This window comes from Olea europaea, chromosome 13, assembly GCF_002742605.1.
Source record: "Olea europaea var. sylvestris chromosome 13, O_europaea_v1, whole genome shotgun sequence".
Classification (NCBI taxonomy): domain Eukaryota; kingdom Viridiplantae; phylum Streptophyta; class Magnoliopsida; order Lamiales; family Oleaceae; genus Olea; species Olea europaea.
This window is the reverse complement of record NC_036249.1, coordinates 12,238,846-12,265,996: the sequence shown is the minus strand read 5'-3', so window position 1 is coordinate 12,265,996 and position 27,151 is coordinate 12,238,846. Positions and strand designations below refer to the sequence as shown.

The following is a 27,151-nucleotide window of genomic DNA, read 5'->3' as shown; positions in this document are numbered from 1 at the left end:
CAAGGATCGTTTGAGTTAACGGTAAATATGTAATTTAGGCACTTTCTTTCCTCTGGTGCAAAGTTGTCCAATTGTGCTACACAACCTGACACGCACTAGTGCTTGTTTTGCAATGCTTACAAGTTGTATCTACTAAAATGTTTGAATAATAAGTATGGATTTCAATCGAGATCTACAATTATCATCAATAAATCACCAAAGAATATTGATGAAATTCTGGAACAAAAAGGACACTCTTTGAAAATCGAGTTATTACCTTAAGAAACAACACAACTTTTGTCATCAAATCACATCCTATTCATTGGTGTTTACAAATTAGAAAGCTATGATGTTTTAGCTTTTTCACTTTGCAGGTCAGAACATGTACAAGCCAGAGAAAATCAACCCAACATCCTTTAATATACATTTCCTGGAGAATGTGCATACTTTACATCAGTTCCTCAACTGTATAAAATTCAGACAAACACCATTTGCACCACTTTGTGCACAAGTCTAGCACCAAGCAAATCACTGCATAGATGCATTGTATGGTGGTTAAATACGCTTCATCCTCGGCCATAAAATGCATGTCTAACCCATTTTTCTCAAAATCTTTGGAGATAATCCTTGGTGAAGAAAGGATGCCTAAGGGCCTCACGAGCTGACAACCTTTCATAAGGATCATACCTAAAAAGTCCTTGTAATAGATGAATAAGATCTCCTCCGGAATGATCCACATGCTGCATGACAAGGTTTTGAAGACGAGGGAATTTCGAAACAGCTTTGATACTATCTCTCAATGTCGCTCTCGGCCAGTCTAACTTATCCCTTCTAACATATTTCTTTGCGTGTCGACTGGAAAATAACAATTTAGCACCATAGCAGCTTTCAAGGATATATTTACAATTATCATACTATATAGAAGAACTTTGTTCTCTTCAACATCTGCTGGGGTAGTGGTCTAAGGACATTATCCATCATAGCAAGGTGTTCCAAATTCTCATGCGTTTGGAACAATGCTTCACCCTGGCATAGCATTCAAGCTAAATGACTTACTGGTAAAATGAAGACAACAAAACCCACTATATATCTCAAGGAAAGGCTTATATCTATGCTTACTGAGCAAAGCTCCACTAAGACACACCCAACACTCCATATATCACACGGATAACTCCATCCAAGTTGTGGGGGCAAAACACAACTAACAGATTTAGACCCAGAAGGATACAACAAGAAAGGAAGAGTATTACATTAATTCCAACAAGGGTATTCATAAGAATTTTTATTTTTGTAACCTAAGATAACTTCTGGTGCTCGGTAGTGTTGGGTTGACACAGTGTATGTCTGACCCTGCTTGTCGTAAGTTGTGCTACCAAAATCAATTACCTTAATGGCACTTGACTTCGAAATCCTCTTGTAGTACGAAGCTTCCTTTAGGGACCTTGACGAACCCTGAAAACATTAACTTACAGTAAGAAGGACGTAGATATATGTACAGACAGATAGGTTAGGTGTAAAAAGCCATGAATTCTAAAAGGAAACCCAAGTTTCTACTTCATTCAGCAAAATTAACAACTACATAATAGTTGCACAACTGACTACCTTGTAGTTAGGAACTTTTATGTATTCTGATGAGAATAGAAGAATATTCTCAGGCTTCAAGTCAGTATGGATGAGGTGCAAATCATGCATAACTGCATATTGGAAACATTCACATTACAATGCAACGAGAAAACAAGGTATATATAGTATATGTAATATTATTAGTAGAAGTGATCCAACACAAGGCAATCTAATGTCCTATCAATTCCACAACTCTACATTATATAGAAATTTCGAATCTAAAACATGTAAGATGGATGAAGAGAACTAATTACACACATGCTACACATTCCAAAAGTTGTCTGCCAATCTCATGAACTAGATCAATGGGAAATGAGCGATAATTGTTTTTGCGTAGGAAATCATATAAGTTTGGCCCAAGCTTCTCAAAGACCTGTTAAAACCATTGGAGTTCATTCACAATCTTAAGTCCAAAACATTTGTTAAGCTGGGGAAATTAATCCACCAAATCAACCATACTTACAATACAAACATGGTTACGATAGTCAAACCAATTCCTTATTTGTACACAACTGCAAGGAATAAACCCATTCAACTACTGTAACAATTAAGAAAAGCCAAGAAGACAGCCTATATATAGAAGTGTAAAATAAGAAACATTTGTACTCACCGATTACCACCTATATCATGCCTTCCAAGTTGTTGGAGCACCTCTACCTCAATCATTGCTGCTTCGTGATATTTCTTTATTCCACGAATAATTTTAATGGCAACCATTTCTTTTCTTTCCTTATCCCAGCACTCCAAAACCTCACCAAAGGTCCCTACCAAAAATAAAAATAAAACTGCTTTAGCAGCCAGTGTAACTAACATCACCAGATGGTAATAAGAAAATTTAATGAATAAAGAATAATACCTTCACCCATCTTGCTGTGTATTTTATCTGCAAATATACAAATCGAGTACAATAATTAGATAACAGAAAATCCAATCGGCAAATTGGACAATTCAAGATCCAAAGGTTAGACCAAAATCATTAAGTATTTTCATCAGAAGAAAAACAATTATTTTAAAACTTTGCATTATAAACCCACAGATGCACATTTAATGGTCAATGAAATCGCAATAAGTTCAAAATGGAAACAATTACTACAAAGTGTTTGTTATAAATATGCATATTAGTTTAAAAAAGAAAACCATTGACACAGTCCAAAAAAAGCCAGAAAACAAATATTAAAAATTGTTTTGATGATAGTAAAAGGTAGTTACAACGAGAAGTTAGGTTTTCCCCAAGCTCAAACTTATAATGGCCATCCTTGTCATCTTCTCGCAACGGTGGAGAACCATTTCGAGCCAAGTCCTTAACAAAGAAAGAACTATGAGGATATGAGATTACACTTGAAGGTGCATGGCTCGTCACATTTCCAATCTCTTGTCCACAATACAGACCTAACTGAGCCTACACACAGGCATCCATTCATGTTTCCTCAATATAAAAATTTCATGATTTATTTACCTCTACAATACCACCTTCCACAATGAACAGAACAGAATCCATTCATCGTCAAGCATCATTTGATTAATATCCATATTATCAAGTATATTTACAATCATAATCACACTCAAAAACAAAAACAAAGATATATTGACAATCGTCACCATAATATCATGGTAAAGAAATTCAGGTGGTAATCTTCAAAGAAAAAAAATTAAGATGTGTATTCATTTATTTAAAAAACTCCATTAGCTGTCACCTATTCTTACAATAATTTTGTTCAATCAATTTAAAATTTAGTATAAATCATCATCGCCGAACAAAAATCATAGGATAAAAATCATATAACAATGCTTAATAATGTCAATGTTAATCTTTATACCACCAAAACAATACAAATATATGAATATAAATTTAACCGTACAGGTCGAGCATTAAGAAGCCAAAAATTATTTCTGATGAAGATTTCTTTACCCAAAAACTAATGAAAATCAAAATTTGCATATTTCTCCCGAAAATTCCTAAGTTGTAATAACACAAAGAAGCATTAACATATATTATTAGCTTGAATTGGACATTAGAAATTTATAAATGATTTATTTATCCAAGAATTTATCAAACTCATTATTTTCTACTAAAGCTACATATGTTGATCATAGATTCACAATCAGATCAATTCAGAACTATAAGAAAGTTCACCAGATTCACAAAAATCTTTTAAACCTCCAAAATACGCAATTAAGCACATAAGAATAAGAAATTCTTTCATACGTGATCCAATAAAGTTCAATTTTTTTTTTAAATTTTTTTTACCAAATCTACATTAACCCAGAAAAAAAAGGAAATTTTGTAGAAACACAACATTAGATCTGAAAATACCTTAGGAGTTTCCAGAGATAGAACATCCTAGCCCAAACGTGGCCTCTTCCCTGGTTTCCAATCCAATGTCAACTCCGTCACACGTTTCATCTCCATTATAGACCAACAAAAACCTTGTAACAGAGAATTATCTAGAGAGAAAGCTTTGGTAACCTAGAGAGAGAATTTGATAACATAATAATGCGTTTGAACGACGCTATCTGGGCACAGCTCAATTGGTTGATCAATCAATATTGGCTTGCTTCCAACGATAGGTGGAGAGTTCGATTTTCAGCGGGAACTTGCAGCCAAAATATTTGGTATGAAGCAATCAATGTGGACGAGAGTCTCTTATGCATAGAAGTGTACAGTCAATGGACAGAAAACCTGTGATTCAGTTGAGGCATAACTCGCGATTTACCCCTTTCAAGGTTCTAGGGGCATGGGTCTTGGAGGTCCATAATTTAGTTTGGTGTAAGATGGGATACTTGGATATCCAAAAAAAACAAAAAAAAATCCAGTTGAGGGTAATCTCACCGTACATGTGGCAATTTTGCAACCCTTGTTTTTCGTAATGATTCTCAGCAATTCAGCATATTCGAGAATTCTGTTTGGGGAACTGTAGGTTTGGCAGGGAAAATTGCACCAGAGTTCCAAACATTTCAAAAAACTATATAGAGTCCCAAATTTTGTAAAAATACGGAATAAGGACCTTTAAATGGAATGTGTCTAAAAATACGTTGACCAAACCGTTTGAAGAAGGGTAAAAGGTATCTTCTTCATAAGTAATTAATTAAAATATTAAAAGAGAAACAATTAATAATAATAAAAAAGAAGAAGAAATGGAAATGGCAGGAAATCAATATGTCGAGGAGGCTTATGGCGACATGTTTTAGTGGTGGTAGTGGTAGAGATGATAATGAATGAGATTGTAGAGTTTTGGTTGGAGGAGATGAAGTTTTTTACTTTTGTGTTTTTTCTTCTCCTTTTCAATTATTATTAATAACTAAATTCGAAGATGCAATTTTGCCTTTTTTTTTTCTTTAAAATGCTCAACTAAAGATCAAGGGTTGCGTATTTGGTCAACTAGTTAATTTCTGGATGAGTTTCATCTAACGATCTTTAAGTTGCGTATTTTTGCAAACATAGCTTCCTCTACATCAAACAAATGAAGTGGAGTTTAGAAAATATTATATGGAGCGAACTGATTGTTTTATTTGTATTAAGTGGAGATTCAAATTAATTTTAGCTACCATGTTTCACTCTAGAGTTTGCCAAATTGCATAAAAAATGGCCTTTACGAGCCTCCATAGTTGGACAGCCAAGAAAATGTTTTTCGATCTTTAATGTGCCCACATGCCCATATGCTGCAAATGCTGTTGGGAAAAATAAGTAATTTTTGTGTGTAGATTAGCAAGTAACATAATAAATTAAAATAACATAAATATAAAAAGAGAGAAAGTAAATTTTAAAAAATCACGTCAAGGACATTGTCCTAAAGTCGTGTAACATTCCCTTCATACAGATACTTTTGATACTATATGACTCTAAGATAAAACATTTCTAGCTCACAGTCGATACTATTTCTATAGAGCACGATCGTAGGAAAATAAAAAAGGAACATCTATCAAGTTACCAAAACTTTAGGAATATAATATAAAAATGTATAGAAGATATATTTCTAAATTATGTTTTTCAAGCTGAGTTTAAAGTCATGAAAATAAGTTACACTTAAAAATTTAATTTTTTAATTTTTTTATTAAATCTAAAATTTAAATCAAAACTGAAAATTATAGAGGTCTTATTTTTGAGATTTAAAACTTCTATTTTTTATGTTACAACACATGCCACCACCAGAGAGCCTCATTGACGATGTTAACCTCTCTATGCTACTTACATTCATCGCTTTATTTTGCTTTTTATTTTTTTTAACCCTAGAATGCATTATATGCCCATTGCCCTCCTAAAAAGGGTCCCACTGTGAGATATTAAGTCAAAAAAGACAATTGTTACAAATAGGCACTTAGATATGATTCTCACTCCTCCAAGCAAATTTGGTGACAAAATTTGTTCTAATTCAGTAGTGTTCGTTGTTACTTGGCTAAAAAAATTTGAACAATGATGGAGTAACAAAGGGTAGGTTGGAACCTGTCAGATGTTGAGGAGCAGTCTGTTCATCTTGATGACATGAATCTAGAGCTGGTGAAATATAATGGAGCACAAATTACAATGCCACTTGCCTTCGAATTAAAACATCTAGAGACAGAATCTCAAAATCTAGAAATTCGATGAATTAGGGATAGAATTGCCAAAATTTGAAACTTCAGGGAAGCAATTGGTCAAGTTAGAAACATTAGGGACTAGTTTATAGACTAATGGAAACTTGGGGACTGACTAGTGCAATAATGGAATTTCAAGAATCAATCTGCAACTTCTAGGAACTATATGAGCAAGCTTGCAACAATTAGACTTTAAGGACTGATTTGAACAATCAGGAAAATTTACTCACCAATTTGTACAAAATAGAAAACACCAGGGCCAATCTATGATGCATAGATAGTTTAGGGACTGAAAGGATTAGAGACTAAATTGCAAGATTCTAAAACTTTTGGGACAAACTATCACAATTTAAAAAACTTAGAGGCAAATTTAAAAAACTACAATGCATAGAGACTCTTTTCAACGGCAAAAGCAAAAGATCAAACACGAAAATGAGAGAAACATTAAGAATAAGATTGAATCAACTCCAAAAACAACTTTTATCTCTTTTCTTCTTTATGTTCTTGATAATTAATTATAGATTTTCTTATTCTCCAATCATGAACTAAGTTATTCATCTAGGGTTTGATGTAATTGATACTTGAGACGATGTTTTGATAGTTAATGCTTTCAATTAACTGGTCACTGATTGAATAATTTGATGTTTAAGATTTGGCACTTGAGAGAGAGAATTTTGAATTGATCAAAAAATTACACAACCTAGATTTTATAGATTTCGAGAGAAAATATAAATCTTTTGAAGCTTTTCTACAAAGAATCATCACTATAAGAAAAAAGATATTTTGCAACATGCAAAATGCAACATCACCAATTGCATGTTGCTGAAAGGAGTTTGTTGCAACACTTAGCAAGTCTATGTTGTTACTAGTTGACTAAATTGAGTTTTGACAACATTTTTATAAGGAATGTTGCTAATACACCATTATACTACGTTCTAAATTCATTGTCGTTGAATTTCTTTTTGCAATGTGCAATGCATGTTGCTCTCAATGTTTTAGCAATGTGTGGTACACATTGCCATTATTTAGTTTTAACAATAAGTAATCTAAGTTGCCATTAGATGTTTTAACAACGCGTTCATAAACTTTGTCATTAACCTTTTAGCAACGAGTGGTGCGTGTTGCCGTTAAACATTTTTAACTATGCGCATATGAATGTTGCGATTAATCTTTTTGTAATGTCCATTGCACGTTATCGTTAAGTATTTTAGCAATGCTTTTTGAACGTTGCCATTAATCTTTTAGCAAGGTGCATTGAACGTTGTCGTTATTTGGATTCGATCTAAAGCGCTTAATTCGACTAGGCTCAAATTAAAAAGCCTAATTTCAGGCTTTCCTCCAAGAAACAAAAAGAAGGATAAAATATAGGTTATTCTAATCATTCCTATATCATTTTTTGTTGAGTGTTGCCAAAAACTTTATTTTTTCCTAAATAAATTTATACATGGGCTCAAATTGTAGAAGCCCAAAATAATTAACACCCTACTATCATCCACACCTTCGTCCAACAAAATCTTCTCACGATCTCCCTCCCGTTCATTTTTCTCTCTGATTCAAATTCATTTTTCACAATCTACAAGTAATGTATCTCTGGTTTCTATCTCTGATTATTATACTACTTTCTCCAATTTTTTGAGCAAGTACGCGACGGAGATCTTGGGACCCCAAGCGGCGTGGAGGCAAAGGCATTGGGCAAAGACATGGTGTTCACTCAGTACCTTTTGCTAGGCTTTGTAGCAGAGGATTGGGACCTGGCTGGGTTTTTGGGCTCTGGCATTACTATTGATGCTGCACGTGAAGCTTGGTGAAGCATTTAGTAGATTGACGAAGAGAACGGGAGTGGTTGTTCAATCGGAGACATCAGCCACCAATGTGCCATTTTCTGTGAGCACAAAGGGCGTTTTCCTGACCGCAATTGGGTACTCGTAGACCATGGGGTATAATTTCATAGCGCCCAAGCATATTAGCATTGGATTGTGTACTGTCGATGATGGTAGTGTTGTATTTGTTGAAAGGAAATAAAATATATAGTTAATTTTTTGTTAGACGAGTTTTTGAACAACATCTTGGAGCTAAAATATTATGTCATCACTTGCACATTATTTTCTCTATGTAGTTCTTGTATCCTCTCTCCCACTACAAATTTGATTGGTGTTTTATTTCCAGGTTAGACTGGGTAGCAAGCTCTTTGCTTTGAAAACCTTTCCTCGATCTAATCTATGTGTTTTAATGCTTTTATTTATGTGAAACAGCTAGATTGGTTTTCAGAAAGGGGTATGGGGAAAAGGTCACGCCCTTCAGTCAATGAGGTATACATTTACTTCTTTCCCAATGATTATCCATCTATTATCACGTGAACTGTTAAATACTTTTAGCTGATTGATGGAGTTTATGAGTTAATTTGCATAAGAGTGAAAGCCCAAATGGAGAGCTACATTGCTGCATTACATTACTATAATGTATGTTCTTTAATTATGACATTTTGTGTGTGTTTTTTTTTTTTTTTTTCAATGGGAATTGATTGAGCGGCTCTACCATTCAGTTATTAGCGGCCAATGGTAAAATGAATTCCACAATTAGGTTTATTCAGTTAGGGACAATAAATGGACCTAACACAAAAGTGTTAATGTGTTTAATTGATTAATGTAGGTGCATGCTTTACTAAAATCTTAAACTAGAAAGGGGAAAAATAAAAAGAAAAGAAATGCGTTATGTTTTGCGGCTCAAATTCCATGTGATTTGGAAGTTTGATTCATGGATAAAGCCTGGATAATTCCATGCTTGGACTGACTTGCTACTTTGAAGGATTAGCGATCAATGTTAAAATGAGTTCACATTTAAGACGCATGATTCCACTAGGAAAACATTACCTATGTGATACACTATAGCCTAGATGCTGCTTTAAAGACACACTCGTTGCTTGCCATCTCATCTATATCAAGTGTATTTTCCTATCCAAGGATATGCTCCTTGTTTTTTTTGGCCAAGTGCAATTTTATAATTTATTTTATAAAAACTCAACACTTCACATTCCTGTTCTTTCTATTCTTGTAAGACTAACGGAATAAGCAATGTACAACTGAGGTGCCATTAGGACTCCTGTACATCATGAAAAACTGTATTTTATGTCCTTAGCTCAAATAAAGTACTTGATTGTGTGGGAATCACCAATTGAATTGATAGTAATGAACGGAACCCATCTTCAGATGAGTGAATTGCATCATATAACTCCGTCCATGATCTTTCTGGGAAGGTAGATAACTTCCATTTTCCTAACTACTTTATCGTCTAAACATGGAAAGAAAAATGTATTCATAAATTTTGTCTGCAACCTTGTAACTACCTGCTTTGCATCTGAATCTTATAATCGTATAGGTTTCAGTTTGGGATTACTAGGGCTATGGTATCCACTATTTTAACTCAGTTCTTTGTTATATATTTCGTGATCCTAAGATCAAATTTTCAGTTTATCTAACTATTTGTACAAATATTGTAGGATGTTGCTGGGCTTTCTCAGCTGTTGTAGCTACTGAAGGAATAAATCGAATTTCAACAGGAAAATTGATTTCATTATCCGAACAAGAACTTGTGGATTGTGATACAAGTGAAGATTTGGGCTGCGATGGAGGTCTAATGGATAATGCGTTTGAGTTCATCATCAAGAACAACGAGCTAACAATTGAATCTAATTACCCATACACAGGCACAAACCACACCTGCAACAGTGAGAAGGAATCCTCCCATGCTACTAAGACTACAGGGTACGAGGATGTTCCTGCTAATAGCGAGTCAGCATTGCTTAAAGCCATGGCTAAACAACGAGTGTCTTGTTGCCATTGATGCTAGTGGATTCGACTTTTAGTTCTATAAGAGTGGAGTTTTCACTGGGCGAGATTGATCTCGACCATGTAGGTTGGCTTGAAGATGCAGACCTTATTAGTAAGTGTGGTGACATAGTCGTGCATTGAAGCCATCTATTGCCATATGTTGGGTTTATGGATAATTTCTTATTGTGGTGGATGGATAATTTAAGTGTACTGATTTATCAAGAGAATTGTGCTCTCTTGTTTAGGCGGTGTTGTATGACATTTAAAGTTTTACTATATGATTCCTAAATTCGTAATTAAATTATAAATTTTATGCAATTCCAAAATTTGTTCATTAGGATTTATCTTCGATTTTGCTAATCAATATGCATAAATTATTGCTTAAAAAAACCTACGACAATGGTAAAAAAATGTTGCAAAAAGGTATTTGCAACATTCAAAAAAGGTTATTAGCAACAATCAAAGAATGTTGCAGAATGTTTATTCGCAATGTTTAAAAAATTCTGCAAAAAGGTTATTCGCAACATTTCAAAAACGTTGTAAAAATGTTATTTGCAACATTTAGAAAAACGCTGCAAAAATGTTATTTGCAGCGTTTAAAAAACTTGTATCCTTTTATTCTACGACAATATTGAGATTTGCAACATACGTCCTAGCAACGTTTTTCGACCGTTGTAAAAGGCAGTTTTTGGTGTAGTGCATACAACTTATGAATTGTTAGATTTTTAATTCGGAATAGAAATATTGAAATGGAAATTTAGGAATGATTTTTACTCGGTAATCGAGAGAGGGAGTTGAAATATATTAGGGTTCTAATTTATAAACTTTTAAAAACCAATTAGAAATAGTTAAAGAATTGAGAGTTGATAGTCAGATGAAATTAAAACCCCGGGCTCATATCATGCTACTTGATTCTTAAACTTTGCACCAAAATTGTTGAGTAGTCAAACACTTCCAAAGTAAATTACATTGATATCATAAAATTCAATTATCTAAGTAAAGTAAGGGGCTATTTTAATTATAGTACTTAATAAGAATTTGATTTTCAATCTCTGTTGGTTCAATATCATAACTTCACAATTATATTACAAAATTTGACAACCGTGAGCTTGAAGTATGATTTGCCCCTAACACTGTCCATGTTTGAAAAATTCATAGGAGATTTTCAACATTTTTATTTGCAAGCAATAAATTTACTAATGGCGTGATCTAAAAGTTTCTTAATAAAATTCATTTTTCTTCCGTTCTATTTTGATTTGTAGGAGGAAAAGCTTGGACGTACGAAATTAAAAGATAGCTACATAAACATGGACGTAAATTGAGTCAACAAAGATGCAAATCAAGCCAAAATTTGGATCCCATAAATATGTGATTGAAAATTTGGGTTTGATTGACTTTATTTTTTTATGGAAAATATCATTTTTCACCAAATTTCCTACTTTTTGGATGTTTGATCAACATTTTATTCTTCATGAAAAATATTTTCCATGGTCATGTGATTATATTTTCTTCAAAAATATGGAAGATATTTTCCTTAGAGAGAGGTGATTTTTATTTTTCCTGTAATTTTCTCTCTCATCTACCCACAAAAAAAAAAAGAAAAAAAGAAAAAGGACAAGAATAATATTTTCTAGGTAGAAAACTAAACCAATCAAACACATTTAATTAATAATTTCTATAATAAGTTTAGACAATTAAATTACCTAGAATTTATTTTCTTTCTATGCAAATTCACGCTCGCAATCAAACGCAAACAAAGGAAAATGAGTTCTAGGCCAAACATGGACTTTACATCATTATGGAGTCAACTAAATTGAAAATCTATGTAGTGACATCAAATTTATTGAGAATAAACTTAATTTAGCATCCATTTGATAAATTTATAAATTGATCAAACATTATTTCCAACCACATATTTCAATGAAACCATAATTATTATTTATTTAGCTACCACTCATCTCTATCTGTTTGTAAGTTAAAATAATATATAAATTCTTCCCCCAAAAGATTCGAATTATTCTAGTACCATTGCGAATGATCACAATCTAAAACCTTTCTCACGTAACAACAGATTTGGACTCGAAATAATTTGTCCGACTCAATTCATTGCTACTAAATTTTGTGCGATGTTGTATTAGTATCGATCATAGTCCAACAAAATGTTTGTTACGACATGGTATAAAACTTTGCATCGAGTATCATGTTATCGAAACCCATCCTCTTTATCTTGTCTTGAGACTTGCAATGAAAAATGTTAAGACAGAATTAATTGAAGTCACTAAAAATACTTATGTTTACAAATTTTATACAAATCTTAGATCACAAAAATAAAGGAAAATCTCTGGACGGGCCGATCAGCCAAGTGTCTGAACCAGCAAGGTCCAGAGTGGTGTGTGGACTACTGATCCAGTCTTGCTGATGATGGCTTGAACCGGTTTGTTGATACGTAAATGATTTTTAAAATTCTTTTTTTAATGAGAGTTTCAGGTTGTTCACAACTCTTTCCACCTTAATTATTAATAATTACATAAACCTGCAAATTATTTTTATTCCAACTTTTGATAGAAGTAGGCTATCTTCTCCCGGTAGAATTAGAACTTTCTTTCTTCTTGAAAATTTTCACCCACCAGATTTCCTTTTCCTAATCAAATTCTTCTCATCAACCAATTAGAACCTCATATATATAAGCCTTGTCCCTGTTACGTTCTCTGTAACTCTCTCTTTAATAGTTTCCACAAACCCTAATTCTCTATATTCATATATAAATTGAGTTTTCTTCTATATGACAATGGAGGAACTATTGAAAATATTTTTGTTGGTTCTTACATTTAGTGTTCCACTGTTCGGATTAACATATTCCGATACGAAGTTTAATGTGATTCAATTTGGTGCAGTCGGTAATGGTCGAACTGATGACACCAATGTAAGACATTGTATTATTATAAAGTTTGAATACAAAACATCTTTTAATTAACTGACTTCTCTTTGTTTGTGGGTTTTGTTGTAGGCTTTTTCGCAAGCATGGGAAGCAACATGCAAGTCGTCGTCTACTTCTTCGACTATGGAAGTTCCTTCGGGGAAGACGTTCTTGATCAATCCTTTGTATTTCGATGGCCCTTGCAATAACAAAATTATTAACGTTGAGGTATTATTTCAATCGCTTGTTAATTATTCGAACTAGACCGTCAGATGCCAATTAGTAATCGGCAAGTGACAACGTGCAAAAATTTGGAAAAAAAAAAAGGAAGAAGCCAAATTGGTGAACCTTTTCATTATTTTCTATTTTTGAAACTGAATGTCTCGTTTTAAATAAGACAATTACTTATAAGACGAAAATGAATCTGGAAAAAAGCCCCCTATCCCGACTTGGGGACAGGGTTGAAGACAGGGGCACCACATGGCGCCTTCTTATTGGAGGGGCGCCGACCAGGGACATGCGCCCCTCCAATAGGGGGCGCCTGACCCTGTCCCCAAGCCGGGACAAGAAGCAGGGTTGATGAATTTGCGTATGGTAGTAATTTGGAAAATTTTGGTTTAATAGAATTTTTAGAATTAAATGTAACAGTAGGATAGGACAGGCCAATGACCCGGTTCTGGCCTTTAAAAATATGTCGAACCGATCCAAACACTCCTCTGTGACCTGTGCCGGTTCAGGCAGTTGACCGGGTGGTTCGAATCGGCCGCTTAATTTCACATGATTAACTATTAGTATTTACAGTTTCATGTTATATTATTCTTCGTATTTTATTTTAATTTTTATGACCTAATTTTGCAGATAAATGGAAATATAATTGGACCAAGTGAACCATCCGAGTGGAGATGCAACAATAATGCTTGCGATAATTGGATGGATTTTAGATACGTCGATAATTTGTCGATAATTGGACATGGTGTAATAAACGGCCATGGAGGTAAATGGTGGAGTACTACAAAGGTAAATTATATTAGTTTAAGATTTTAGATATATGATCATGAGATTTAGTGTCGATCTCAATTCCAACCTTGTTAATTGTCAAGTACTACGTGATACTAAAAATGTGTGGTATCAATTCAATTGCCAATTTGTCTATCGCGTATTCATCCTTATTTTTCAACTTCAATTTCGAATTTCTAACATAGATTCTATTTCCAACTTTTTGCAGCTCGACTCGAGGCCAAATGTAAGTTTTTTTCGAATCTTATACTATAACTCTTTTTGATATTCACAATTTTTGTATAATAGACTTTACCCCTCAACGAAATTCTTCAATGACAGGCTCTAAAGATATCATCAGCTAACAATGTTACTCTAAGGGGTCTTACCTTTAAAGATGTTCCTCATATGCATGTTGTCCTGGATACCTTATCATCAGTTTCTGTCTCCAATATAACAATCGATAGTCCAGGAGATAGTCCAAACACTGATGGCATCCACATTGCGGGGTCCACTAATGTCGTCCTTGATCATTGCCGTATTGGGACAGGTACTTAGACTTCTTGAAAAATGTTCGTGTCTTTATTAAGTTACTTCGGTTAGTCTTGTAACTTCCTCACGTCATTCAAAACGTAGGTGATGATTGCATTTCCATAGTAACGGGATCATCGCATCTGAAGATCAGCAACATCATATGTGGACCAGGGCATGGCATAAGGTAAAACTCACGATCTCCTTATTATGACATTTAAATTCTACTCGAGCCTGATTTTTCCTTTACCTTGAAACAGCATTGGAAGTTTAGGCAAGTATGGAAGCCATGATACAGTCGAATATGTCGAAGTTAGTGATGTTGTCTTCATAGGAACCATGAATGGGGCTAGAATAAAGACATGGCAGGTATTTTACCTCTAATGTTTCACATTCTTTGATTTATGATGTGATCGTGTCCTTTCTCTATACTATGCGCTAAACATGTCCTTATTGTTCGTTTTTTAACCATTTGTAATTCAGGGAGGCAGTGGTTATGCTAGAAACATGATCTTCGAGAGAATCTATAGTCAAGAAGCGAGTAGAATCATCAATGTCGACCAATTCTACTGTGATCACATGGATTGTTTTACGCACGTTAGTGATTCTATTCACACAACATCGATCTTCCACTAAGTAGTCGAGTCTTCACAAAATGCTAATTCTGTGTCGATATTTTTCTTACAGGATACAGCACTAAAAATTAGCAACATCACATTTAGAGAAATACTTGGAACCTCATCGAATCAACCTGCGGTGAACTTAGCATGCAGTGCTTCCGTTCCGTGTACGGATATTGTTCTGGACAGCATTTTCCTTCGACAGAACAACAATAAAAGAGCTTCTGTTGCATGCAACAATGCTTATGGAAGAGCACAAGGAATGAAGATTCCTCGTATAGCTTGCTTAAATCAAATATAAAGTTTAGCATATATGCTGATATGAGTCAAAATCTTTGGTTAATGTGCATTACCTAATGCCTAGAAAAATCATTGTGTATTCGTTTTTCTTATCTTCAACGAATTCTATCTGCTGATAGGATTCTGATTGAATTCGTTTTTGATACTTATTTATTTGGCATTCTGAGTTTTCATTTGTGGGTACGGATCGTATTCTTTACATGGTCTTCAAGGATTTTTTCGTACAAAGTTTATCTCATTTTATGAAACAATCGATAAAATAGTTAGATCCTGGCAAGGACGTAAATTTTCTTTCACGAACCTCATCTTTGTTTTCGGAGAAAGGATGAAGCTGATCAGTTGCAACTGCTGTAATACGCGAACTAGATGTGGATGTCTCCATAACCAATACAAACACATTTGACTCAAAGTTTTCACAGAATCAGAGGCGATAAATCCAACAATTACCTACGACACAAACCTATGCATTTAGAAGAAAATTGAGTGCTTAATTGTTAGTCAGTAACAAATAAAAAGGGAAAAAAAAAAAAAAAAAAGGTTACCAAGAAAGAACATTAAAGATGTCTTTTAAGTTTTAATTGATTCTCAACATCAGAATAGTGAAAACGAAAATTGAGTCGACCATAATATTTTGAACTAGCTTCATATATTGATGGCCAAAATTAAGGTACCAGTAGGCATAACATTCCATTAAACAGAATTTAGGAAGCCAGATGAGTAACAGAACACTCGATATCATCGATATGCAGTCCTCTTAAATTACATGACAAAAGTGCATTTTAAGGAGCTTACATAATTAAATTCAGACAATAGAGTAAGTAGTGTATCCATTTTAAGACTGTCGACCTGTGTAAGCAATTCGCGAAGTAGTCGAAACTTATCTTTTAGTATATAGGTCTTTCCATTGTTCGGATATTCTGGTTCTGTCTAGAAGTATGCAATACGATATCAACTTGCAATTCCATAAATTAACTGATCATAATTGAGCACGTGTGGCTATGCTTAAAAAGTTAACTTCTTAAATAAAAAAAAGTAAATTTTAAAATATACTTTTTTTTTTTTTTTATAACCCAGATGTCCCAGCTTAGCCGGACTAAATCCTGGACCTCTAGCCCCCGGCCCCTCAGTGATTAGTGGAGGTAAATCGCAGGTTGTGCCCTTATTGGTTCCCACATGGCTTTTACTTCTTCTCCAAAGGGACCCTCCTCCATGGTTATTACATCACCAAGCTGCTCCAACCCTTCCTCTGGTTATTACATCACTTGGCTGCTCCAACCAGGAATCGAACTCCCCACACTTGGTTCCAGAGCCCTCCAATGTGATTGTTCCGCCAACTTGAATGTGCCATGGGGGGCAATTTTAAAATATACTTCATAATATCTTTATTAGTCAAAGTTAGAAAAAGTGGGTGTTACATTTTGAAAGTCAGAAAGTAACAGTTTCTGCTTAAAAATAACAAACTAGTTATCCAAACCTGTACCGTAATGTCATGCTCCGTCTTTATTCCTGCTTTAAAAATAACTTTTGACTAAAAAGCTAATTTTGGGCTTATTTTAAGGGATTATTACTTATTAGTCTCGAAAATAACTTTTAACTTAAATTCATACCAAACTGGGCCTTAATTCCAGAATCAAGTAAGATTTCCGAAATTAAGTAAGATTTCCGATGTGGTTTTTCTTTTTCTTTTCTTTTTTTTTTTTTAAAGCCAATGCCTATTTTTGTTCTTCCTCGCTACTTTTCCAAAACACTTAAGTAGATTTCTATTTTTTTACCCCAATCCGAAAAGTTTGACCCATTAAAAAACAGAATAAATGAAACCATGCAATGGAGAGAAATAGGAATTGAAACTACGAAGGGCATCTTCGAAGGAGACACCAAAACGCTAAAATGTACCAAATTTTGGTGCAAAAGGCCTCCAATGTAGTACCAAAGTTTTAAAATGGTGCAACAGTATTCAAAATGGTGCAAAGTGAATACTTTTGCATAAAAAATGGTGCAAAGTTAATTTTACCTTTTTTCGTTTGTCAAACAAATTGATGAAGGGTATTTGTGTCATTTGCGTTATATTTTTTAATGCAATAAATTGTTGTTGTTGTTGTTGTTGTTGTTGTTGTTATTATAGTTATTATTATTATTATTATTATTATTATTATTATTATTATGAGCATTTAAAATACATTTTAATAATGTAAAAAAAAATAGTTAATGTAATTAAAATAAGAATACAAAAAAATAATAGTTAATGAAGTTAATATGTTATTTAATTTAACATAATTATTTGTTTAGTAATTTATGTATTTGTAAAATAAATAAAGAAATAATTTTTTGAAATAAATAAATTGTTAAGAACAAAAAAAATGAAGAAAATGATTTAACGTGTTCATTAGGTTGGAATTTTTTTTTTAGTTTGGTGCAATATTTGGTGTAAATGGTGCAAAACTTATCTCAAATTTTGGTATAGGGATAGAAATGATCTAAGCCACAGATTGACATCTACAGCCTGTTTGGGAGTGATTTTTTGGCCCAAAAAATTAATTTTTTTATTGTTATTTCACTATTCTAACCGTCATATTTGACTTCTTCTTCCACAGATGGACCCCATTTTTCTCCTAACAGTCAAAAAATTAATTATCAAAATTACTCCCAAACAAGCTCTAGATTCTTTCAAAACTATTTTTTTCATGCTCTTTTTTCAACCATGCATTTGTATAATAAAATATTTTTTTATGTAAACTCAAAACTTTTTCATACTTTTTAATCACATATTTTTCAAAAATTTACTATTCAAAAAATCATTCTCCACAAAAAAATAACTATCAAACAGGGGCTAAATAAATACTTCAATACTAATTCTTTGAAATATAACATAAATTAGATTTAGGAAAATAATAAATGTTTATCAAAAACCTCCTTTGGATAGATATTACAATATTCCATTAATGATGCTTTTTATTAGACAATTATATAGGAAAATTATCTACAGCCTTCGAATTATTTACAAGGACATCATGCAACAGAGAATTTAAGTTGCAGTATAACTTCCCACAGATCCATTGAACTCGCTTTATTCTCAGTATATTAGCTTACTACCAAATTAACTTGAGTTTATTTTCTTTGTGGTACCCTGCAGCTACATACACAATGTGCAGCGTTACAATTTAGCAATATTTTCTGCTTTATTTCTGTTTATATATTATTATTATAGATAGTCAAAGTCTGCTGTTCCATGAGTAAAATTTTTGAACGTTCTTGTTATTTATTTAATTTAGCCGAAATGCAACATTTAAGATGAAGAAAAAGCAATGAGACGAAGATAATCTTTTTGCAATTTTATGCAACATAACTTTTTATCTTTTTCATTTTTATTGAATAAGTTGAATAATGGATGTCTTGTTTTTGACAAGTCCATTTAAAAGAGTGACTGTTGAAAAACAAGAACTCGCAAACGAATATTGGCAAAATTGTATTCCCCTTAACCCAGGGACGTATATAATTGTTCTTTCTGTAAGGCTAAACATTAAAAGAGAGGCAGAAAATAGGAGCGTTATACAGTCTTTATGAACCTTGGTCCGATTGAACAGTAATTTAGTCACGTTGTTTTTCTATCTATATGGTGGAGATGAACATTCGACCCTTATTGCGATTTCTGTTCATCTGATTAAAATTTGACCTTTTTGTTAGACTTGAATTGTATATAACGGCAACAACTTTGTTCTTGAGAATTCTGATGATATTATGTGCTTCTAACTTTTGTTTGTGAATTCTTCTAATTTATGCCTGTTCAAAATGGCGTGTTTTACTCTTCATACTTCATTTTTCCTTAACAATAGAGCCTTTTGTACAAATGAGGGTTTTTGACATATACATTTCTATTAAATAGAGCTTAAATATGGGTTTTTGACATATACATTTCTATTATGCCCTGTTTGATTGCCTACTATTTTCCATGGAAAATAACCAAGATTTTCCAAGTTTTGAGGTGTTTGGTAGAAAAATTTTTCCATGAAAAACCTTTTCCACTTTCCTTGGCTACGTAGATAATTTTCAACTTTTTGATGAATTTGAATTCTCATCAAAATGGTGAGAATTCATTTTCTATCTTACCGTAGCGATTTTTTTTCCCTTTTTTTTTTTTTTTTTGGAAATAAAATTTTTTTCCCCTTTAAACGACAATTTTCATGTAAAACAAAATCAAACGAACACCAAAAGATAGATGATTTTTTTGAAATTTCTTGTTTTGGTAAATGGAAACAAATTTCATCCCCAATACTAGTAAAATTTATCCTTTTAATTGATAATTTTCATATAAAACAAAGGCAAACGAACAGTAAAAAAATAATTTTATTTCAACATTTTTCACGTGAAAAATTATACCAATCAAATACAATAATTTACAATTCACAGAAAAATAATTTCTAGGCAATTCAATTCACTGGAATTCGTTTTCAATTCAATTCAATTCCATTTTGAAATCAAACGGACCCTTAGATTAAAATGCCGCTTTTCACATTTGGCATATTATGATAACATTCTAATTGTACAAAATGACACATCACACTTACTGTTTGGTAGGAATTATTGTTAGTCTAACTAAACCCCTGTTTCGTTTAGATAAAATTTCAATTTAGCGTAAATTTTGATAAAAATTAATCGAATATATGATTGAAAAATTATGGTCCAATAAAATATGTTATTAAAATTTATTTTTGACTTTAATTTAAGTGCGTGTCTGGGGTGATTTTATCCCCGAATAATTGGCTTTTGCATCACATCAGTGGCCCCCACTTGCAAACCAGCTTTCAAGGTACAAATTATAAAGAAAGTCGCTTTTACCCCTTTCAAGGGCATGTTTGGTAGGAATTTTGAGAATTGATTTTTTGACGGTTAGAAGAAAAGTGGGATCTACATGTGAGAGAAAAAGTCAAAAATTACGACTTGAATAGTAAAATAACGGTAAAAAAATCAATTTTTTGATACAACAAATCCCTACCAAACGGGGCCCAAATCTTGTGCATTATTTGAAGGAAAGAAATGAAAGTGGTAAAAGGGTACAATTGGCAATGCAAAGTTAAACGAAATGAATGCCACAGTTGTATATCACGTGAATGTCAGATTGAGAGGAATAAAGGAATGGATTTTTAGGCACAGTGGTCTCTTTTCGGATTATAATTTGGACTTTGCTATTTGTACATTCAAATGTTACGAATGGATTTTTAGGCACAATGGTCACTTTTCGGATTATAATTTGGACTTTGTTATTTGTACATTCGAGGTTGACATCCGAAATGACAGTGTGGGCCCTCCTATTGTGAGGGGAGTGTCATCCGAAATGTCAACCCCAGATGTACAAATAACTTTATTGTTATAATTTTCCAAAGAATTGCGCCTAGATAATGGCTAAATTTTAATCAATTTTTTTAGTTGAACCAAACAAAATTTAATAAATAAAAAACAAACATTTTGTACCAAATTGAAACAATATTAAGTTGAGTGACCAACTTGAAAATATAAATATAAAAGACATCTTCATATCTATCAAATTTTGAGGTGCCACTATGATAATACATGTTGATAACCTTCATTCCAATTACTTTCAATTCCTTTAAATGAAGACAACATGACAATCCGTGAATAATTTCAAATTTTCTATTGCAAATAGGTTCGAGATTTTATTACAAACATGATAACTACATATTTTACTTTTTAAGAGGGAACTTTGAAGAGTAGAGGTGATGATACTCTCAGTAGGCACTATCAAGAAGGGGGACTGATGGTCACAACTAGAGGAAACTTTTTCGTGATAGTGTTTCCAGGGGCTTCACTCATATCGAAATCTTTTTCTGTTAATCCAAATGGCAAGGCAAAGTCAAAATTAAGTATCAATTTTGCTAATGCAAGCTCGTCAACAGCTATGGCAAATGTAATGCCAGGACAGCCTCTCCGACCAGCACCAAATGGAATGTACTCAAAATTAAGCCCTCTAAAGTCCATTTCTGTGTTCAAAAACCTTTCTGGCTGAAAATCATTAGGATTTTCCCACACCAATGGGTCTCTTCCAATTGCCCAAGAATTGATTAATACTCGGGTTCCACGTGCAATATCATAGCCTGATATTGAACTATCTTGGGTAGATTCTCGAGGGAGCAGCAAAGGAAGCGGAGGATGTAGTCTTAGGCTCTCTTTCATCACTGCCTTTAAGTAGGAAAGTTTCTCTAAATCATCTTCCGTTATATCTAGTTTGCTTCCAGCTATTTGTCTCACCTCATTCTGCAATTTCTCCATCGTTTTTGGGTGCCTTAGAAGCTCTGCCATTGTCCACTCCAAAGAAGTATAAATTGTATCCGTCCCAGCAGCAAAAATATCCTGTAATAAACGATATCTTTCATCTGTAAATATGCTTTAGTGGTTTTGAACACACATCGATGAACCTTTCTAATTCTTTGTGAAAGAAACACAAGTAAAAAATGAATAAAAATCTATCCACTTCATCCCATCTCAATCCCTTGATTGATTTATGGTATCAAGATGAAGTTTAATAGTTTTTCAGGTTCTTTCAATGCTACTTTCAACAAGGAAATACTAAATGTTAACCAAATTGTTCTCAACTTTAAAGAATGATTTAAAACAAATTGCAAGTGAATAGTTTTCACATCTAATACAGACACATGAGAAAACGCAGTGAGGAAGAGACTGAGGGATTCTTACAAAAATGACAGCTTTGATTGTATCATTTTCAATAGGGGAAACAGCCATGTTTTCTCTCTGAGCTTCGAGCAATATGTCCACAAGATCTGCCTCGTGGCTGCTGTCCTTCAGATTCGTCTCTCCTTTCTTTCTATTTCGGTGCTCTTCAACTACACCTTCAAAAAATTCATCAAACCGTCTAGCCAATTTCTCAACTCTTGCTTCGAAACCTGTAACACGCTTAATCCAGTTAAGCCTTGGAATGTAATCCCCTGGATTAAAAGTACCTAATAACTCTGCCAGTTCCTTCAACATTAACTCAAATTTTGTGCTTCCTTCTGCTTCACCATCACTATATTTCCTCCCCAGGGCCACTCGAGATATAATATCATTAGTAAGCGTCACCAGTATATTGCTCAAGTTTATCGAAGATGAAGAAGAATGTCTAATTTTCTCGATCATAAGGGACATTTCTTCTTCTCGTATGCGACGAAAGGATTGAACCCTCTTATTACTCAAAAGATGAAGCACACATATACTTCTCACCTGCCTCCAGTACTCACCATAAGGAGCAAAAGCTATGTCCTTAGAGCCATATATAACTTTGTCAATAACGCTCAATTTTGGCCTGTTTGAGAAAATCAGGTCCTGATTTTTCATGATCTCGCAAGCAGCATCAGCAGACGAGACAATAAGTGCTGGCACACTGCCCAGATGAAGCAACATCAGTGGACCATAGCGTTTGGATAGTGCGTGCAGTGAGCGATGTGGGAATAGGCCTAGTTGATGAAGATTTCCAATCAAGGGAAGCTTTGGTGGAGATGGCGGCAATCTTTTCAAGGCTTTTGAAGAAGGATTGCTGTACCATTTGAAGAGGAAAATGATGAACAAAATGAAGGAAACAAGAGGAACTATCAAATGGGAAGAAGAAATCATTTTTCTTAATCCCAGAATGAATTCGGCAAGATATGCTCAACTATTTAATTAGGCAGACATACAGCTGAAATTATAGGCCCCGTTTGGTAGAGATTTTTTGTCCCAAAAAATTGATTTTTTGACCGTTATTTTACTATTCAAGTCGTAATTTTTGACTTCTTCTCTCACATCCCAGATGTACAAATAACTTTATTGTTATAATTTTCCAAAGAATTGCGCCTAGATAATGGCTAAATTTTAATCAATTTTTTTAGTTGAACCAAACAAAATTTAATAAATAAAAAACAAACATTTTGTACCAAATTGAAACAATATTAAGTTGAGTGACCAACTTGAAAATATAAATATAAAAGACATCTTCATATCTATCAAATTTTGAGGTGCCACTATGATAATACATGTTGATAACCTTCATTCCAATTACTTTCAATTCCTTTAAATGAAGACAACATGACAATCCGTGAATAATTTCAAATTTTCTATTGCAAATACGTTCGAGATTTTATTACAAACATGATAACTACATATTTTACTTTTTAAGAGGGAACTTTGAAGAGTAGAGGTGATGATACTCTCAGTAGGCACCATCAAGAAGGGGGACTGATGGTCACAACTAGAGGAAACTTTTTCGTGATAGTGTTTCCAGGGGCTTCACTCATATCGAAATCTTTTTCTGTTAATCCAAATGGCAAGGCAAAGTCAAAATTAAGTATCAATTTTGCTAATGCAAGCTCGTCAACAGCTATGGCAAATGTAATGCCAGGACAGCCTCTCCGACCAGCACCAAATGGAATGTACTCAAAATTAAGCCCTCTAAAGTCCATTTCTGTGTTCAAAAACCTTTCTGGCTGAAAATCATTAGGATTTTCCCACACCAATGGGTCTCTTCCAATTGCCCAAGAATTGATTAATACTCGGGTTCCACGTGCAATATCATAGCCTGATATTGAACTATCTTGGGTAGATTCTCGAGGGAGCAGCAAAGGAAGCGGAGGATGTAGTCTTAGGCTCTCTTTCATCACTGCCTTTAAGTAGGAAAGTTTCTCTAAATCATCTTCCGTTATATCTAGTTTGCTTCCAGCTATTTGTCTCACCTCATTCTGCAATTTCTCCATCGTTTTTGGGTGCCTTAGAAGCTCTGCCATTGTCCACTCCAAAGAAGTATAAATTGTATCCGTCCCAGCAGCAAAAATATCCTGTAATAAACGATATCTTTCATCTGTAAATATGCTTTAGTGGTTTTGAACACACATCGATGAACCTTTCTAATTCTTTGTGAAAGAAACACAAGTAAAAAATGAATAAAAATCTATCCACTTCATCCCATCTCAATCCCTTGATTGATTTATGGTATCAAGATGAAGTTTAATAGTTTTTCAGGTTCTTTCAATGCTACTTTCAACAAGGAAATACTAAATGTTAACCAAATTGTTCTCAACTTTAAAGAATGATTTAAAACAAATTGCAAGTGAATAGTTTTCACATCTAATACAGACACATGAGAAAACGCAGTGAGGAAGAGACTGAGGGATTCTTACAAAAATGACAGCTTTGATTGTATCATTTTCAATAGGGGAAACAGCCATGTTTTCTCTCTGAGCTTCGAGCAATATGTCCACAAGATCTGCCTCGTGGCTGCTGTCCTTCAGATTCGTCTCTCCTTTCTTTCTATTTCGGTGCTCTTCAACTACACCTTCAAAAAATTCATCAAACCGTCTAGCCAATTTCTCAACTCTTGCTTCGAAACCTGTAACACGCTTAATCCAGTTAAGCCTTGGAATGTAATCCCCTGGATTAAAAGTACCTAATAACTCTGCCAGTTCCTTCAACATTAACTCAAATTTTGTGCTTCCTTCTGCTTCACCATCACTATATTTCCTCCCCAGGGCCACTCGAGATATAATATCATTAGTAAGCGTCACCAGTATATTGCTCAAGTTTATCGAAGATGAAGAAGAATGTCTAATTTTCTCGATCATAAGGGACATTTCTTCTTCTCGTATGCGACGAAAGGATTGAACCCTCTTATTACTCAAAAGATGAAGCACACATATACTTCTCACCTGCCTCCAGTACTCACCATAAGGAGCAAAAGCTATGTCCTTAGAGCCATATATAACTTTGTCAATAACGCTCAATTTTGGCCTGTTTGAGAAAATCAGGTCCTGATTTTTCATGATCTCGCAAGCAGCATCAGCAGACGAGACAATAAGTGCTGGCACACTGCCCAGATGAAGCAACATCAGTGGACCATAGCGTTTGGATAGTGCGTGCAGTGAGCGATGTGGGAATAGGCCTAGTTGATGAAGATTTCCAATCAAGGGAAGCTTTGGTGGAGATGGCGGCAATCTTTTCAAGGCTTTTGAAGAAGGATTGCTGTACCATTTGAAGAGGAAAATGATGAACAAAATGAAGGAAACAAGAGGAACTATCAAATGGGAAGAAGAAATCATTTTTCTTAATCCCAGAATGAATTCGGCAAGATATGCTCAACTATTTAATTAGGCAGACATACAGCTGAAATTATAGGCCCCGTTTGGTAGAGATTTTTTGTCCCAAAAAATTGATTTTTTGACCGTTATTTTACTATTCAAGTCGTAATTTTTGACTTCTTCTCTCACATGTGGACCTCACTTTTCTTTTAACGGAGACATACAGCTGAAATTATAGGCCCCGTTTGGTAGAGATTTTTTGTCCCAAAAAATTGATTTTTTGACCGTTATTTTACTATTTAAGTCGTAATTTTTGACTTCTTCTCTCACATGTGGACCTCACTTTTCTTTTAACGTTCAAAAAATCAACTCTCAAAATCCCTACCAAACGGGCCCATAATTTTGAAAATTTCATATTCATCTCTATTTGAGTGGCCATTTGATATTGTACAATTTGATTATCAACACCCAAGCCCCCGTTTGAGCCCCATTTATTTCCATTACTTTTCATTTTCTTCAGTCAAAAGTTGCATGTTAATGGGACCCACACTGTCTATTACTTCACTGAACCGTGCTTTTTGTCATTTAGATGTGGAATTTACAATAATATAATACTATCATGTCAACACCAATTACAATACTACCCTTACAATAGTTTTGAGTAGAAATTGGCAAGTTCAAAAGGAGGGTGAAATTGTAAATCTATTTCCAACGGTTGTGGTGGCATTATTGTCGTCTGATGCACGACTTCAGCAGTTGGCAGAAATGTCTTTGACTTGTGGGTTGAAAATGTTGAAAAATGGGGGAAAATGAGAAGTAAAGGGGCTCAAACGAAATTAAATTGATCGTGCCCATAGATATATATGGACAAACACATCCTTTTGTTAAAGTTGTACCATACATTTCTTTAGTACAACGAAAGTTAGCTAAAAGCCTAAAACAAACAAGATTGTGACCAAATATAAACCACATAACATAAGGTAGGACTGCCTGAGACATAACTTTCTAGATTCCTCTACTCGAACACAACATTTATTTGAGCGAGGAAAGTTTATACTGAGCAAACAATTTCGTGGAGTAAACAGCAAACTTCCAATATGTGTTATTTTAGTCATCAAACCACTTTTTCAACGTTGATGGTCACACAGTTTATGAGATTTTCTTAATTAGATCACTCTTCATGTATTAGTTAATATGTTTAAAAAAAATTTATGGTGTCTAAAATATTGTTGCTTATCATGTGATTGAGTCAATTGGTGAGACATCGTTAAAATGCAAATGAATGTGTAATAACAAATGTCATTTTTGTTTGACTTTGAATTTTATCGTTCTATGATAGTTGTTCATTGTTAATTCTTAAAAGGTTGAACTCCAACTTTGAGGGCCCTCAACGTCTCGTCCCTAGAGCTTTGAAAAGGAGGTAAATCGCGGGATATACCCCAATAGATAAGGGAACAAGAGCTGTCTGTACACTGTGCCTACAAGGAGTCTAATTCCATGTTTCAGGAATCGAAACCTTACACTGTGGCTGCCAGTAAGGCTTGAGGTAACCTCACTCCTTTGTTTTGCACCACTAGACTATGCCCCGGGGGCTGTTCATTGCTAATTCTTACTCACATCTTTGGTCATTTAGTTGTATATTAAGTTGAAATATTTCAATATTTCTGAAGCCATATAATTAATTAGTATTTCACTATGAGTCCATATTGCTTTCTATTCTACTTTGTCTATAGT

General features: G+C 33.9%; 3 protein-coding genes, 1 long non-coding RNA gene and 1 pseudogene across 5 annotated transcripts; 2 read left to right on the top strand and 3 right to left on the bottom strand.

Moving 5' to 3' along the window:
* Positions 1-138: 138 nt before the first annotated feature.
* On the bottom strand, positions 139-4,121 carry LOC111407623 (annotated as a pseudogene).
* A 3,514-nt stretch (positions 4,122-7,635) lies between these two features.
* On the top strand, positions 7,636-10,245 carry LOC111407622. 2 transcript variants are annotated; one of them, XR_002705141.1, is made up of 3 exons: positions 7,636-8,340; positions 8,427-8,483; positions 9,671-10,245. It is a non-coding gene; the product is annotated as an uncharacterized LOC111407622 (long non-coding RNA). The 2 variants fall into 2 exon arrangements; XR_002705140.1 differs by having other exon boundaries at positions 7,636-8,483.
* A 2,490-nt stretch (positions 10,246-12,735) lies between these two features.
* LOC111408218 (probable polygalacturonase At3g15720) lies at positions 12,736-15,564 on the top strand. The gene is made up of 9 exons (XM_023038012.1): positions 12,736-12,924; positions 13,009-13,146; positions 13,777-13,935; positions 14,144-14,161; positions 14,257-14,464; positions 14,551-14,632; positions 14,706-14,814; positions 14,929-15,042; positions 15,133-15,564. Exons 1-9 carry the CDS (start codon positions 12,784-12,786, stop codon positions 15,364-15,366), a joined length of 1,203 nt encoding a protein of 400 aa, XP_022893780.1. The 5' UTR covers positions 12,736-12,783; the 3' UTR covers positions 15,367-15,564.
* A 5,332-nt stretch (positions 15,565-20,896) lies between these two features.
* On the bottom strand, positions 20,897-23,019 carry LOC111407621 (cytochrome P450 71A6-like). Its single transcript, XM_023037237.1, has 2 exons — positions 22,071-23,019; positions 20,897-21,728 (listed from the first exon to the last, which is right to left on the bottom strand). Exons 1-2 carry the CDS (start codon positions 22,983-22,985, stop codon positions 21,120-21,122), a joined length of 1,524 nt encoding a protein of 507 aa, XP_022893005.1. The 5' UTR covers positions 22,986-23,019; the 3' UTR covers positions 20,897-21,119.
* Positions 23,020-23,390: 371 nt separating this feature from the next.
* On the bottom strand, positions 23,391-25,473 carry LOC111407620 (cytochrome P450 71A6-like). The gene is made up of 2 exons (XM_023037236.1): positions 24,524-25,473; positions 23,391-24,181 (listed from the first exon to the last, which is right to left on the bottom strand). The coding sequence occupies exons 1-2, from the start codon at positions 25,436-25,438 to the stop codon at positions 23,573-23,575; spliced, it is 1,524 nt and encodes a 507-aa protein (XP_022893004.1). The 5' UTR covers positions 25,439-25,473; the 3' UTR covers positions 23,391-23,572.
* Between the last annotated feature and the right edge of the window lie 1,678 nt (positions 25,474-27,151).

Coding starts and splice junctions, on each gene's coding strand:
- LOC111408218 (XM_023038012.1), top strand. CDS start 12,784: ATGACAATGGAGGAACTATTGAAAATATTTTTGTTGGTTCTTACATTT. Junction 14,465..14,550: donor TCATTGCCGTATTGGGACAG/GTACTTAGACTT, acceptor TTCAAAACGTAG/GTGATGATTGCATTTCCATA. Junction 14,815..14,928: donor CTAGAATAAAGACATGGCAG/GTATTTTACCTC, acceptor TTTGTAATTCAG/GGAGGCAGTGGTTATGCTAG.
- LOC111407621 (XM_023037237.1), bottom strand. CDS start 22,985: ATGATTTCTTCTTCCCATTTGATAGTTCCTCTTGTTTCCTTCATTTTG. Junction 21,729..22,070: donor CAATCAAAGCTGTCATTTTT/GTAAGAATCCCT, acceptor CGTTTATTACAG/GATATTTTTGCTGCTGGGAC.
- LOC111407620 (XM_023037236.1), bottom strand. CDS start 25,438: ATGATTTCTTCTTCCCATTTGATAGTTCCTCTTGTTTCCTTCATTTTG. Junction 24,182..24,523: donor CAATCAAAGCTGTCATTTTT/GTAAGAATCCCT, acceptor CGTTTATTACAG/GATATTTTTGCTGCTGGGAC.